The sequence below is a fragment of the Amblyomma mixtum genome, chromosome 6 (genome assembly GCF_055824585.1).
Source record: "Amblyomma mixtum isolate Tamu chromosome 6, ASM5582458v1, whole genome shotgun sequence".
NCBI classification, from domain to species: Eukaryota; Metazoa; Arthropoda; class Arachnida; order Ixodida; family Ixodidae; genus Amblyomma; species Amblyomma mixtum.
In genome coordinates this window covers 76,328,653-76,345,362 of record NC_143017.1, presented here as the reverse complement: position 1 = coordinate 76,345,362, position 16,710 = coordinate 76,328,653, and the positions used below count along the sequence as shown (strand labels likewise).

Here is a 16,710-nt window from a genome sequence, read left to right as displayed (position 1 = left end):
TATTTCAAGTTATTTCAAGTAATATAATACGCTGTTCCTGATACAAAAAATACTATCACAGACAAATATCGTCGACTTTGGCGTGTAAAAGTTAATTAAGTATATATTAGGCTGTGCGGCACTGCAGTGAATAAGATAAATGACAACCAGGTGACTCACTAATGCTCTAGGAGCAAGTTACTGCAAAGGAATGGAACAGTAACAGAAAGTGATAGGACTTTAACGTGGTTAAACCAGGCAGACGAGCGAAAACAAGTGTGTACCCTGGATGGCTCATTGCTGAGTGTTGGCATCACACCGGGTAGCCAGGCAGTAACGGCGTATATTCCCAACCTTGTGGCAACGGATCCACAAAGGTGGCCTTCCTGGCACTAAAACCAGGCTCTGTGGACCGCAGACTGTCAATTACACCAGAGAACATCAAAAATTGGTAGGGTTTTAACGTAATTAAACCGAGTAGACGTGCGAAAGCATGTGTTTAGCCTGGTTGGCTTATGGGTTTGCTTTGCTGGGTCGTCGGCACGTCTGGCGACGATATCAGAGTTTTTGTGGTGGTGTGGTTGGCTGCGGCGATAGCGTAGTGCTTTCGCGCAGTGGCCAGCGAAGCTGATCTGTTCACACCGCCGCGGGTTCGAAACCTACTCGCGGCAATATTCATTTTATTTCTGCCTGGTCTCCTGCTATGCTAGGTTTCGCCAAGGTCACCCCCTCATTGGCTACAGCTGGCGCGACGCTCTTCCAACTTACCCGAGCTTCCTCCCATTGGCTGCAGCTTGCGCGACGCTCCTCCGAACTTACCCGAGCTTACCCGAGTTACTCCGAGGCTTCACACAAGATTCTTGGTTGGGACCGTGTTAAGCAGTGCTTTCGCACTAAAACGCCAGAGCTTTTCATAACGCATTAAAAGAAAACATTTATTAGTCACATTCAAGTAGGCAGGAGTGTTTAAGAAGGAAGCTGGGCTAAAGTGGCCGCAGCTGGCACAGGACCGGGTTAATTAGATGAATATTGGAGAGGCCTTTGTCCTGCAATAGACGTAGTTATGCTACTACTGATGATGATTGTGAAACTCGACAGTAATGTGAATTCTAGGATAATGTGGGCTTTCAGCTCTAATGACACTCACTGGAGTGATTATGCGATGAATGTTTTCATGACTCACTATAGCAGTGAATCAAAACAAAGGCGCCCTTTATCAGTGACTCGCTCACAGTTCAGCAACTTGATCGCGTTGAGCCTTCTGAGTGGCATGAAGGAAGGGCAGGGGAATTTACTTATTTACGGAAAATGAGCATGTGGTCGGACATTCCTCCGTGCATTTTTGTAACGTCATTATTGTCGACAGTGCGATTGCGGCTTCTCGACGTATATTGCAAGTGCATGAGCCAACGTTAACGCGCCGGGAGGTATGGAACAGGCTTTCCTATAAGCCCTTCAGCTGTACTGTGCTCCTAAAATGGAAACTAGACCTTTTTTTTTTATCCATTTCGGTTTCATGGCACACGCCTGGCTGAATGAACGTTCCGAAACCGCACCTGTACGCGGTGAAAGACACTGTAGTGGAGGACTGTCGGTGAATTCCGAGCACCTGGAGTTCTTTTAAATTCTGGTTTCAAGAGCGAACACTGCCACCTTATGTTCAGAATAATTCTGCAATGCTATACGATTTTTGTGTCATTTGCGCAACCAACTCAAAATTTCGCGAAACTTCTCGTTCGGCATGTTATAGCGGAGAGCTGACTGGCCGGGGAAATGTTTTCGTGACATCCAAGCACAGCGCTCGCATCCAGGAAGATTAGAGAGTTATGTGCTTTGTTCAGAAAAGTAGACATAGGACACAGTTTCCTTCGCTCAAGTGTAGCAAGGCTTATCGGTTCTGACCGATATGATATCAACGAGCACGCGCTTCTCAATTCGTGCCGTTTAGCTATGTTGCGCACTGATAGCGATATCGTATAGCCCGCCGCCCGGCAACGATGGTCTTTTTCTATACTGAGTGGGAAGCCGAAATGTATGCACATGCGGAAAGCTGAAAGTGGCACCAACCGAGCATGGAAAGCAATACAAAAGATTACAAGTGAGAGTGCAGCGCTTTCTACTCATCAGTTCAGTCTGTTTATCTCTTGGCAAAAAGAAGAATGCGTGCAGGGAGTAGGGAACCAGTGTAGGAGAGATAAAAGCAGCTCCCCAGCAAACGCCTTTCACATTGTGCACGCGGAAACAACACTCGAAAATGTAGGGCGAACGCGTGTCGTGGGTCGAGTTGAAACCTCCACCCAGAAAAGCTCGCGTATGCAACCTTCGTCAAAAATATACACCCTATTGGGTTTCTTTTGGGCGATGCAGTGCGGTTGGTCTCACGTCGTCAGCATTCTAAACCTGCCTAAGACGAGAGGAACTCTCATACTCAACCCTCACTAACTGAGAACTTCCTTGGCTGCAAGGGAGCACCGTTGCATGGCTTAAGTAAGCATACCCTTGACCCGAATATTTTTGGCTAGGGCTGTAGATTCAACAATGCACTAAAGAAAAAAGTCGGTGAACTTTGCAACATGTAGTGCGTGGGGACTATTGGGGACTATAGTTCTAGAAATTCGGGGTTGGAAAGATTGGTTTGGTTTATTGGGGTTTAAAGTCCCAAAGCGACTCAAGCTATGGGGACGCCGTAGTGAAGGGCTCCGGAAATTTCGACTACCTGGGGTTCGTGCGAAATTTGAAGACGCTGGCGCCGTGCAGAGGAAAGAAAATGGAGTCAGGTGCCCCAAAGGCTTACAGTGAAAATGTTGCGTGTCATACGGAAAACAAGAATGCGCAGCTTTATGTAAACTAGTCTGGATCAGAAAGAGGAAATATAAATTCAGACTTGTGCGTCAAAGCGGCTGTACATCAGGGAACAATGCACTGAAAAGCCCGATGTGGTGCGAGAATGCATCGAGTGTCTATATTCGGTCTACTGAACACTCAGCCTTCCAGTGACCTTGAGTCTAAAAGAAAGGCTAAGGCAGCCCATCAAGAATTGGTTGGATAAACTAACATAGCTTAACGAAGTGTGCATGGGCTTCTAACTGTTGTTCCAGCTCTTCTCTCGGAAAATCTCCCAAAAACATTTTAAAACGCATTCCCCTCACTACCCGGGTCGTTAGCACGCCCCAACAATGGTTGCCGCAGATGGGAGCGACTTGTTTATGCAACATAAAAAAAGAACGTGCAATGCGCAGAAATGGCAGGCCTTAGAGGAAAATAGACGCTGCCAGTTTCATGTACAATGTTAACATGCAAAAAAAAAAGAGGCAAAGACACGATGAACGCACTTAAATGAGAGGGTACCTAGGCGGATATTCTTATTCACAGACTTGCGCTGTTTCTCACTACATCCCTTATAAAAATTTTTTAGATGGTTTATATACTTTCCATAGACTGCTGTCTATAAAATCTATGGACTCTCTTGAGACAAATCCTAGAGGACAGTCTGGAGGGAATACAAATGCTATAGACAGTCTATAGACAATCTATATATTTATGGCCACACACTTTTAGTAGACTTTTGTGGATAGACAGTCTATAGGCTGTGAATAGACAAAAATAAATATCTATAGGAAGGCAATAGAGTCTATAAGAAGTCTATAGACGAGATCTGGCGTAGGTTTAGCGAAACGCTTGCGTCCAGCTTACGAACCGCGGCGAAGGTTTGGAAAGTGGCTTCCTCGACCGTAGAGGTTTTTTTTGTGTGTTCTCTCTTTTTTTTTTTGGTGCGTCTGACGGTGCAGTATCTTTAATTATTTTACTCACCTCATCTAAGCTGCCGCTCAGAAGAGGCTTCTGGCACACATGGGATTGCTCTCAGTGTGAGGTGCGAAGATCAAACACTAACCTCGACATTGTTACTCGTAGGTTCTTACTTTTAAGTTCGAAAGCCACAACGTCAGGGTCGGTAATGACCTAAGTTATGTGAACTTGAAATCTAAGCACAAATGCACGAAAACGGGTTTTGCCGTGTATGTGATAAAGGCTAGTCATATTTGTGTAATTAGTAACAAATTTTATCTTTTTCCAATAGCCGTAGTACATCTCGTATATTTGTGACAGTATAGGCACTTATTATTGTATCTCATTAGCTAGAAAAAGGCAGATCATTTCGGGAGCTTTGTTGCTTAAGGCACAACATAAGGAGATATCTTACAAAATACCAGAGCTCCATGGGTCCTCTACGAAGTGTATACCTTGAAGTGAAATAACCCTTATGGCTAGACCACCAGAGTTATGAAAGAAAATAAAAACGTTGTCGAATGCAAATCTAGAAAAGCCCATGATCCTGCCACATTCTTGGATTGGAAACATACGGAGAGAAAGGCAGAAGTCGTGCTCAAAAAATTTATCGTGTCACGCAGCAGGGCTGTCAGCTCGGCTGAAACGAAACGAAATCACCAAGGAAGCGAGGCAGATGCTAAACCTGTGATCCCTAAACAAAGCAAACGCAGCTCACAGGAAATCCGCCACATGAACATTATGACGTCGCCAACCGACAAGAGAGTATATCCGTGCACTTTTCACAGCTGCTTCGGGCGCATGCTCCGAGAGCGAAATGTGTAGGCAACAGCGACGTTCATCAGCTGCAGCATCTGAACCACCCTCCTCTCGCAATTTGTTTCCTTTTTCTTTTATTTTAATTTCTCAAATGAGATCTATGAGTGTAGATAGTGTTCCTGTATATGCTCCATAGAGGAACACAAAGTGGATGGATAGATGGATGGAAGATAGGAATCGTCCCCTTTGAAACGGGGTGGCGACAGTTGCCACCATGATCGGATTTTCTTATTTTTGTTTCTTTGACGGTGTTATAAATTGTTCTATAAATTCGCCAAGTTTATTAAATGCAGTTTTTAATCCTACACTTGTAGGTGTTGACGACAGCCATCTAGAGGCAAACGGCTGTGTACTTGCACGTCAATATCGTTTTATCTTTTGATTTCCAGAGCATCGGGCGCGCCAGAAAAATCAAAGGGGATCTAGAAGTATTAAACTTCAGCATGGCTGGCACTATGAGCATCCAAGCCGAAATCTCGACAAGCGCCTCTAGTTCGCACGGTCGCCCCATTACGTGATGCGTGATGGCTGCGTGATGGCAACACGTACCATCGGCAGGGTCCCTGGATGTCCGCACCAGAAGTGCTTTGTCAGGTAGCTCCCCTATGCAGTGCGGCATAGGTCGAAATTTGAGGGGGGAGGTGGTGGAGCCTTACTTTTGCCCCCAATGCTGCAAACACTCCAGGAATTTCGAATATCAGGTACATCCCATTAATTTTTTATGGCCGTCGGAAATAGTCGGTGGGAGCTCAGGAAGTATTTTATAGGTCAAATTTTACAGCCAGGAGAGAGAGAGTCAACCGGGACAACCCTGTGCTCGCGCACAAGATCTGGGCGCTCTGTAACTTTTTATTTTTTTAGTTACAGCTACAAAATGTCCCCATTGAGTTATGGGATGTTCGTTACTGGCGGCCAACGGAAGGCGCTATCAATCAATCGTTTTATTTCTGTTTTCTTTACAAAAAAAAAAAAAAAACTGAGGGCGGAAGAAAGTCGCTGAATGATCAAGCAAGCGGGGCATGCTTTCACCCTTAGCTTTTAAAAAATGTGTTGAGCGCAGGTCACCAAAGAAACCGCCGCAAAGTATATACGCCAACATACTGTAGCAAAGTCTGTCACTCCGCGCGCAGAAATCCAAGTGACACAGACAAGGGTCCTCCTTTTCCCGGCTTTCGCCGTACGGTAGTTATGAAGCTCCACGAGACGTTTATTTTTTTTCTTTTTGCATGAAATAAGCCAGCCACATATTTTCTCCTTGTTCTATAGGAGCACTTCTGAACTCGTGCAAGAAGCCTTTGAATCGGACTTCCATTACTCGCTTTATTACTGAGCACGTCATAATACTTCTTCTAAATGATGTCCTTCTTTTAATCGACCAGCGGACTCAAGTAGAGAAGAAAGTTTTTGAGTTTGTCATTATCCTTCTGTTTAGGGGCGCAAAAAAACGTTTATGAAACCGTCCTGTCCTCGTAACCAAGAGCATAAGTGGCGCGTAATGAGAAAACTAATGCATATCACGATACCACAACGCCTCCATATCAGTCCCACGTGTGTAGGCGTATCCAAAAACGTAGAAAACCGCGATACGTAGCATCTCAGTGCAACCTCCTCAAAAAATATAGTTTAACTCCTAATCACAGCAGCTTTGCGACAAAATGAACTTTCACTCTATATGGTACGCACCACGCCCACATATCAGCGTCAGCCGCAGTGGCGAACGCTCGGAGTCACATGTGATATCTTGGGTACTTCCTACGTAAGCAACTTTCTGAGGCATCAGGTCTGCGCACTGTAATAATGACAGCATAGCTCTCGCTAAAAATGGAGTTCAGAAGAGTGAAAGATCAGGCTAATTGTTGCATACACGTCACTTTCGGGAGCGCTTCCGAAAATGAACTGCTACTGATTTCACGTAAAGGAATGAACGTTGGGAGGAGCAGATTGAACTGTCCGTTGCTGCTACACACACGCAAAAAATAAAAATAAAACGGCAGCAATGGGGAAGATGGATTGCGCTTGCACCGCCTGTGGGCGGAGCCTGCAACGGTGATGAGTCCGCAACCGCGAATCCCCGCTTTGGTACTCTTGCTGTTGCTAACGAGGAGGCCAGAGTTGCGCGACAGCGAACCGTCAATCTTTCCTCTCGTCTCCTTCCTTTCGTGGACGTTTATTGGTAGTTAGATTGTTAACTTGCCGCGCGCCAGGCACTGTCTCGGGCGCTGTGGCTCGACTTAATTTAAGTGAGCATGGTTCACACTGCGTCTTCTTTATAGACTTAAAACTATTTGCTCCTTTCTACCCCTCAAGAACGCGGAGAGGCTGAAAATGATGCGCTCGTCGGAGAGAGCTCCGAGAACGAATCCTTTCACGTGTGCATCTGTGTGCGCTCGGAGAAACAAAGGCATTGTTACAGTAGACGCGAATGCAGTGACAATAGAGGCCTTTAGCATAGAGGCTCATACTAGCGTAGACTCATATCGGTTTACCGGATGCCGCCTGCGCACGCGCAGTGGAAGGGATGAGGCCAGGCTGGGCCATGGCGTGAGCGCTGAAGGTGTCCGGTAAATTGGTATACACCTACGTTAGTACGTCTCCACTACGATAAAAGCCCCTAATACGACGTAATTTCAATTTAAAAGCTTCTCTGAGCCAGTCTCTGCTTTCAGTTAAATTACTGTAAGATAGTGTCATGTTGTAGTGACTTAACTTTCAAATAAGGCGCCTAACACATCGACAGTGACCTAGAACGTCGCACAAGCTGTTCCCTGTGATCACGGTTGATCTGTACACTGACCTGGTCGCATACTGTGCAGAAACAAAAAACGGGCTATGGCCGCGTGCCAGCAGTGAAAAATAAATGTCATAAAAACGAATACCCCAAAGCTTTGGGGCAAGATTTTTGAGAACTGTAGGACGCGGCCTCCCGAGCCTCGGCCAATCACCTCGCAGTGTGTTATGTGCCATTCGTCATTCGAGGACAACAACAACGACAAATCTGCTCAGGCATAATGCGCAGTCTGCAATGAAACAGAAAGCGTAAAATACAGAGGACGAAGGAAGGCGCGAACACAACCGAAACTTTTCTACTCCTTTGTGCTCTCTTTTTCGCTTCTTAATTCTGAGATGCGCCACCACCAACTCGCCCAGATTGCCATCCTACCTGCAGGTGCCTGCATAAAAAGCTACAATATATGATTGGACTGAAGAAGCAGGAAGCCCATGCTTGTAACATATTTTACTCATCGGCACTCGTGACGTTTTCATTCCGCGAAACGTAGCGCGAAAACTCAAAAGCGAGGACGCAGAAGAAGGCAAAGACACGACACGTCATTCGTCACTCGAGGACAAAAATGGCAAATTTAACTGATCAAACAAATCTAACAAATCTAACGTGTCGTGATGTGCCTTCTGCTGCGTCCTCGTTTTTTTCGCGCTACGTTTCGGAAAATGAAAATGCTCCAACTCGCCCAGTTTACCATACTTGCGCACTCGTGACCTTCCACGTAGATAGATGGTAGCAGATGCAGAACAGACGAATATACGCCGCGGAAGGAGCGAGAAACGTGTCAGAATCGTGATTGCGGGCGGACTCAGCTAAAAGAGAACGTGAATAATAAGTTCGCGTTAAGAATTTAGAAAAGAAAATTAAAAGCCTGTCAACGCTCTTCGTCTAAAGAAACAATGTTTTCTGACTTCTGCAGCTGCCGCTCGAACGTTTCCTCGTTTTTTTTTTCTTGTTAGATGGACGAGGCGATTCAACAGAAGCGCATAGCGCAGAGCGCATAGCTTCGCATAGCTCTTAACGCACAACGCCAATGAGTCACACAGTCACACAGACTGCATGCAAGAATGGTATGCAGCAAATCGAGTAACAAAAAAAATATCTTTGGCCAGTAAAGGTCATGTATCTACTCTGCAATGCTATCTGCTAAAATTCCAAATTCAGCCGTGTAAGACAAGAAGCATGAGACACTGACTGTGCAAGGGAAGAATAACTTTCACTCTTCGGCTACTTCCACTGGAACTGGAAAAAAAAAAAAATAAATGAAAGATCCTCGCGCAAAAAAGACAAAAGTACCCGTATTTAAATTTATTTTGTTGCTCCTGTAATGCTTAATGAGCCGCATGTTCGTTTAAGTGCGGAACGCAATTTATGGGATAATTCACTTCGCTCAGGGTGATGCTGGAATAATAATCACTACGATCGCCTGCCGAGTTTTACTGCAAAGTGGGAAAGGGTTATGACACGACGCTGTGCAATTGTGCGTAACACCTCTCGTAGCAAAAAAGAATAATATGCTGTTATTTTACTATCCGAAATAGGAGAAGAGCTAATGGTTCTTTATCATGGTGAAAGCGACGCAAAAGAAAATAATTTCGAGACATTTCCGAAAAACGCTACTCCACTACTAGATCATACTCGGAGCGTGATTATATCTTTCATTTCATTTCATTTATTTACCTTAAAGGCCCCTTTCGGGGTATTACATAAGGGGTGGGTTAATCAAAAATTGGTACATTTTTTCACGATCTCTGATAAAGGACATGCGTTTGTACGTGGTAAAGGACACGACTGCAGCGCTCTGGATAAATGCCGAGAAGCACTGCCAAGGAATAATGCTAAGGAAGCGTTTTCAATCGCGTGACCTAAATCTGGCATAACGCGTTCGTTTCACATGAATACCTTCTTCGACCAAAAAATGAAGTTTCGGTTTGGTTTGGTTTATGGGGTTTAACGTCCCAAAGTGACTCAGGCTATGAGAGACGCCGCAGTGAAGGGCTCCGGAAATTTCGACCACCTGGGGTTCTTTAACGTGCACTGACATCGCACAGTACACGGGCCTCTAGAATTTCGCCTCCAGCGAAAATCGACTGCCGAGGCCAGGATCAAACCCGCGATGAAGTTTCCGTGTCATTATAAAACTATACACTAGAGTCCCAGGTTTGCGAGTGCTCACGGGTCTGTCTTGGTACCACGGACCACAATATACAAGCAAAGTTTCCTGCGTGAGAGGCAGGGTGTGACCTTGTCTGTATTACTAACCAGGAAAGGATCATCCACAACTAGATGCGAAAGGCGCTTTTGTAGATAACTAGATACACAGTGCTGCCAAGTGCCAGTTTCCGAAATGATAGCTCTGAAAGGAATGTTAACTTCATGAGTCTTGGCGGAGAAAAACAGATCTAACTTATCGCCTTGTGCTTTTCTAACAGCCGCCGCCAGCGGTACAAGATTACATTGGTTCAGTAACGAAACGGCCTGTTCCTTAACACTCTGGGAATCTACATGGACACGAGTAAGGCACTTACTTACAGCCTGTGAAGCCTTTTCAGCAGAAATGCCTTCGTGTATAACAACAAAATGACCTTCTTTATCAGATAAAACCAGCCTCAAATCATTGCACTCGAAAAAATCCACTAAAGACCGTAAGTCCTTACGTCGTCGAGGCGCCCCTGGGGACGCAACCAAGGCGTTGGCGCTCTCTTCAAGGAATCTCGGGCGCACCCCTTCGACGACTTCCCTGGAAACGGTTCTTGAAAGGGCCAACCTTTCCACCACTGACATTAGCGGTTCGTTGGCGTACTTTGGTCCGCGCTCAAGGGTCTTCAGATGTTGCGCCGGAAGTTGCGCGTCGCCTAAAAGCTGTACTTTACCGGCAGGAACCTCCGTCTTATTCCTAGGAAGGTGTGGAAGGGCAGATGCCCACAAAAACTCTGTCGTCTGCTGTGAAGTGTCGAACCATTCCCTGCACATCCTGGCTCGCTGACGTTCGTCGCCGTACCCACCACAAGCCACCCACAAGCACTCCTTGAAGTAGCGAGCTTGTCGCCAAAGTTCGGAGCGCAGAATGCGGCACATCCTTCTAGAATGCCCCGTTGCTTGTGAGTGCTTGTGGGTGGCTTGTGGTGGGTACGGCGACGAACGTCAGCGAGCCAGGATGTACAGTCAGGCCGGAATGAAACGCGAACAGCGCATGTCAAGAAAACAAAATATTTTACCTGCCTACTTTCAGCTGTAGTGTGCAGCTAGCCTGATTCATGTGTCTGGATAAAGGGTGTGCCGAAGGGCATAATCGTAAATAGGCTGTAAAGGAATAGTTCGCTGCAAAGTAGAAATGTATGACATATGCGTGTTCGCGTTTCATTCCGGCCTGACTGTACAGGGAATGGTTCGACACTTCACAGCAGACGACGGAGTTTTTGTGGGCATCTGCCCTTCCACACCTTCCTAGGAAGAAGACGGAGGTTCCTGCCGGTAAAGTACAGCTTTTGGGCGACGCACAACTTCCGGCGCAACATCTGAAGACCCTTGAGCGCGGACCAAAGTACGCCAACGAACCGCTAATGTCACCGGTGGAAAGGTTGGCCCTGTCAAGAACCGTTTCCAGGGAAGTCGTTGAAGGGGTGCGCCCGAGATTCCTTGAAGAGAGCGCCAACGCCTTGGTTGCGTCACCAGGGGCGCCTAGACGACGTAAGGACTTACGGTCTTTAGTGGATTTGCGGCTTGTTTTATCTCATAAAGAAGGTCACTTTGTTGTTATACCCGAAGGCATTTTTGCTGAAAAGGCTTCACAGGCTGTAAGTGCTTTAATCGTGTCGATGTAGATTCCTAGAGTGGTAAGGAACAGGCCGTTTCGTTACTGAACCAATGTAATCTTGTACCTCTGGCGGCGGCTGTTAGAAAAGCACAAGGCGATAAGTTAGATGTCTTTTTCTCCGCCAAGACTCATAAAGTTAACATTCCCTTCAGAGCTACATTTCGGAAACTGGCACTTGGCAGCACTGTGTATCTAGTTATCTACAAAAGCGTCTTTCGTATCTAGTTGTGGAGGATCCTTTCCTAATTAGTAATACAGACAAGGTAACCCTTTTCCTAAAGCATAGCAACCCAGGTTGTTGTACAGGCTTCAGTATTGACATTGAAGATCTTTACTATTCACTTCCTCACAATGGGATTATGAAAGCAGTTAAAAAGGGTGTGACTTAGGTTTCTCATTTCTCTCTTTTCACGAGAGTGTCGTCCTCTCGAATTACTGTTACATGGTCATGAATTTATTATGCAACAGTCTGGAAGCTGGGAAAATCTGTACTCATGAAACAAGACTGCAGCGAATGTTTTCTCTTTTTTTACTATTTCAAAAGGATACCTACTTGGCCACTTTGAAAAACGTGTCAGCCTTGATCACGAACGAAGACATGGGCGTTTCCTTCATCGAAGACCTGGAAGCCCCGTACACGACGATGGAGCACGTATCGAGTTCTTCGCAATGGGATTACGCCACCAACATCACTGAGTACAATGAAAACAACACGGTGAGCTGAGACTAAACATCGGCTTCTTTTTTTTCTCTCCGTATCGCAACCCCACGTTTCAAGCGAACAATTTGGCGCAAAGAACGCAGTCTCCGAGAATCCGCGTAGTGAGGCTCTACCGCCGCAGTAATCACAAATGAATGGAGCAACAAAATTGCGCTAAAATGTTTCGGGACTGTTCACCAGTACTTAAAGAATGTTGTGCTTTAATTACTTTATCAGGCAGAGATTTCGCCTATGCGTACCAAAGTACGGTTTATCGAATTTATCCGACCTTCGCAAGAAATTTCGGAGACAAAATGAATTTTAACGTGGGGCGCTTGCGAAGGGGATAAGTGCCGGGGATGTATGCGCTGTGTTCTGGAAACCTAAGCCGTAGTCTTGAACCACTACATCTATGTGGCTAAACAAAAGAAGAAAAGGTTTCCCAACAGTTTAAAAAAAAAATATCACATTCAGGCAAATCTTCGGCATTCCTAGTCATCTATCTTGCTTCCATTTTGTTTTACTCAGTAAATCGTCTATGTCCATTGTTGCTACGCTATCAGTTCCTGTGTGCAACTAGTTTTCAAAGAATGAGTTCTGTCTGTGACGTTCCTCTGCTTTACTTTTTTTTTTTAGCGTTCATCATCTTACGAGCGGGTTTCCTTTCTATTGCTCCATCACTTTCACTACTGCGTTGGGAGACAGCAAAACATTATTACCATTCACGTGTTGCGGTCTACCAAATATACTGAACGTGCCTCTTTGCCATTTGTCACTGTTTTTTTTTTTTCAGAATAAAGTATCCAACGAGAAGGCCAAGCTTGAGCGCGAGTTCGGCTTGACAGCAAAACGCTTCGATTGGCAGAGTTTCAAGAACGAATCCCTGAAGCGATTGTTCAGGCACGTAGCTACACTCGGATTGGCTGCACTTCCCGACGACAAATTAGAGAACGTTAGTATCACTTTTTATCTTCGAAAGTCTTCGCTGACGTTGTATCACTTCTTGCGTTGGAGCTGAGTCCTCCGACGCTCAACTGCGCGTTCACTTCACTTCATGGGCGTCCGGAGGGGGGGGCAAGGGGGGGCGGCTGCACCCCCCTGGAAAATCACTCACTCGAACCGTGAGTGATGGCCGCACGCCAGGGGCGGTGGTGCGCTCAGCCAAAAGGGTAAAAGCAGCCCCGCTTCCACGCTTTGGGTCACATCTGCGAAATGCCGCATCCGGGCACGCGTCTTTACGCCGTTTTCAAACCACACCATCGTTAGCTCTGTTGAAGGGCGACCTGTTGCAGACATACAGCGGCACCGGCGAGCATGTGTTTCGAGCCGCCTTGAGATGGGTGTCTGTTTCGTTGATCTCTAGACAGATAGCGACACGGAGGCAGACAGTGCACAGGGCATCTTGTTTTCGCCTTCGTTACGCCGGCCACCGATGAATTCTTCAGGAGGGAAGGACAAATCAGCCGTGTCCACCCCGCTTTGTCGGGCTGCTCAGGGGCAAGCGGGCGATGAGTGGGCGCCGCCGCTCGCTGTCTCCTCCGATCCACGGGAGAGCGCAGTTCGGTAGAAGCGCCGCTTTCAGAATCTTCGGCAAAGGGGATTAGCTGCTTTTGTTCACGGCGACGCAGTCTCTAGAGGCGCCCCCACACCAGCGTTCCTTGCGTCTTCTCCGAAAACCAGCGCCTTTGGTCAACGCAGCCCGATGGCGCCTGCCTGGCTCGCCTGTCACCTCTGGCTGGGTCTCAAATCACAACAGCGCTCATGTACTGTGCGATGTCAGTGCATGGGAAAGAAACCCAGATGGTCGACATTATACGAAACTCTGTACAACTCCGTCCCTCATACTGGGCGTTTACATGAGCCCGACAAAAGTCGGGTTAAGCAGGCTGTCGGGCCGAGAACCGGTTGTCGGGCTCATGTATACGCTAGGGGGTCGAGCAAAGGGACCGTCGAGTCGAGCTGGGCCAGCCCGACTGCAGGGGGTGGGTTGGCTCTGCCCGACCCGGCTGGAAGGAGCATGTATACGCTGCCGCATCGGCTTAGCGCCTCCTCTCCTGCCTCCTCTCCGGTCTGGCTGGCGCTGTGCAGGAACTCGGAGCACTCGGCGCGCGCGCTCTTTCTTAACGGCCTGTGCATGAGGGGCAGTTGCTATCTACCGCCGCAACTCTCCGGGGGCTGGTTCGGTTACTTTGCACATATTGCTGAACGGCTGCTCCGAGTACTGAAGAAGAACTTGACGACCATATCTTATGCAGCCACTGCTATCGGCACGCAAAGCAGGGAACTAGTAGATGGATCTCAAAACATTGAAGTCGGCATGCAATGATGGCGCATAGTATTAGCGAATAGGGCTGTATCATTTGCGTCTAGCAGGAATAAAAGTGAGGCAAGATATTACAGGGCGAAGCCACGGTTAGGAAAACATTTATTTTCATCTTCAGGGCTGGCACAATCTCTGTTCATACTTGGAAATGTATGAATAAAATAATAGCACTTGCCGTTTGAAAACATTCGAAGTATCTGTGCCATCTGTTCTCACTGCGTGAAACACACCAGATCAGAAAGATCCTTTGCTCTTTGGAACTCCGATATCGTTTCACATACTTAGAAGGACTGAAAACAATAACAGGCGCTGCTTGTAATGACCTATACAACATTGTTGTGCGGCTCGCAGTTCAAGGGATGTCAGTTACAGCCTTAAATGCTTTCGCGTTGGCTTGTGGATGAAACCAGATGGCTTGTCATCTTGGTTTGTCAATTTCTTTGTGTAGTTGACGAGAAAAATTCGGAGAAACTTCTCAGAAATGAGGTGTGTTAAGCATTTGGTGTGGCTTCTGTCAACCCATTCCGGGCAGCATAGGACGGGTGAATCTTCTAGATGTGGTTCAATGATTAGTTACAAGACTTTGAGAATTTCCATCGTGGGAGATACTTGACCGCCTTTTCAAAAAAAAAAAAAAAAACGCCTGAATCACTAGAAACCCCGGCTTTGGATAGTGGTTTTCACCATGATTTGTTTTCTCGGCACCTGCTCAGGCCGTAAGAAGAGAGCGAGAAAGCGCGCGCGTCGAGACCGGCCGTGCTGGGAGATATTTTTTTCCGGCAGCGGAGACACCCATTAGAAATCAAAGCGAGCCGCTGCCGGCCTCGAAGACAGCGCGCACGTGAACGGACGAACCAACCGGCCGGAAAGAGCAGCAGCGGGAAAGGGAACTTTTCGTCTGGGCATCTTTCCTCCTCTAGCATGCGTGTAGTTTGCGTGCTCGACGCTAGGGGTAGCGACGGTCTCTGCCCGACAGAAAACCGGTTCATGTATACGCGGTAGGGTCGGTCTGGTCAGCCCGACATCTGGCGCACCCCGACCCGACCCGCAATGTCGGGCTCCATGTATACGAGGCTATAGCCTGAGTCGTTTTGGGGCTCTGAACACCATAAGAACACACAAAACAAATTTTCCGACCGGAGTGGCGAGTATCCCTTCCCCTCGGAAGTCGCGCGGAAGTAAGCCCTTGCACGTGTGCGCGCCGCTGTGTTTGTGCTTCGGTGTTTTTAGTGGCCGGTTGTCAACGAAGCTGAAAACAACCAAGACAGCGGACGAGAAAACGACGAGCGGCGAGCAGTGTGTGTGCAGTTGCTCGACTGTGCGGATGCGCGAGCAAGATGGAGCGAGGTGTATGAAGCTGTGAGCGTGCATTTATCTTGTAAATAAGTTTTCGTTGTATATATAGTCATCTTTTGTTTTCAACGTACGCGTTCAACCGTTTTTCCAATCAATGTGTATGATGAGTGCGCACCGAGAGCGTGTAATGAAGCACAGAAATGAATTTATCACCCGCGTAATCACGCAATTCGCCCAGAAAAATCCGAGGCGCCTAGAGTTGCTGTTCAAGGAAGACTGACTGAGTGACTGTAGTTGCGTGTTTGTGACCATATTGTGCTGTGTGCTGGTCATCAATCCGGGTGAGTCTTGAACCCGTATGCAGCAAGACTGAGCACTCTTCTCCACGAAGTGGCAGTATCTTTTTGCATTTTTATTAATTTTGATTGTTTCTTCGTTGATAAACTCCAATGTATCTCTCCTAGCCACGCTTTAATTTGCTGTTTGTAATTTTTCTTTCATGTGTGTATTTAACTTATTTTTTATTTATATATAAATAAATAAATATAGTCCGCAAATAGTGCCTTTTTGCTACGAACATACCCCCCCCCCCCCCCCCTCCGGCGCCAAAAACCAATGGGGCCCCCCCCTGCAAAAAATTCTGCGGACGCCCTTGCTTCACTTCCTGTACCCACTCCTGGTATCCAGGCCACCAGTCTAAGCTCCAAGATGGCTGCCATCTACGGATCGACCAAAGTGACTGTCGGAAACGAAAAGGATCTTAGCTTGGAGCCTGGTAAGAATGTCGACACACTATCTACACAGCCCTTACTCTGATCCGCAAACAATGAAAACTTACAAATCGTTCTTGTTTCGCATAATATATGCGTGACTATTTGAAATAGTGTTCTCTTACGCTGTTTAGAACTTGGCGAAGAATTTCCAGCTTGTATTTTTGACAAAGCAATAGATTGCGTGCTGTATATAGTCCTTAAAACTACTCATCGGCCGATTCGTCTAGCAGTGCTCCAGTTAACTTTCCAAAACACCGAATGTCTGCCGAAGCTTTCAGCTGATAACTGTCGCAGGGAGTTGTTTGCATACGATAAGTGTAGCTATGGAAAGTAACAGCGAGCTGCCGTTTCCTAGACGGAGGAGATAACGGCGTAGCTGTTCAGCGCGCAAAAGAACAACATGATAGGGTGCCGTTTGAACTGTTTATCTGCCGA

General features: G+C 46.9%; 1 protein-coding gene across 1 annotated transcript in view; it reads left to right on the top strand.

The window, feature by feature from the left end:
* LOC149339428 (angiotensin-converting enzyme-like) overlaps positions 1–16,710 on the top strand; it is a 41,200-nt gene that overhangs the window by 7,202 nt on the left and 17,288 nt on the right. Inside the window, exons 2-4 of the mRNA XM_089548216.1 lie at positions 11,728–11,898; positions 12,677–12,835; positions 16,190–16,277. Of these exons, the coding sequence (XP_089404342.1) occupies positions 11,728–11,898; positions 12,677–12,835; positions 16,190–16,277 (418 nt within the window). The remainder of the gene's footprint in view (positions 1–11,727; positions 11,899–12,676; positions 12,836–16,189; positions 16,278–16,710) is intronic.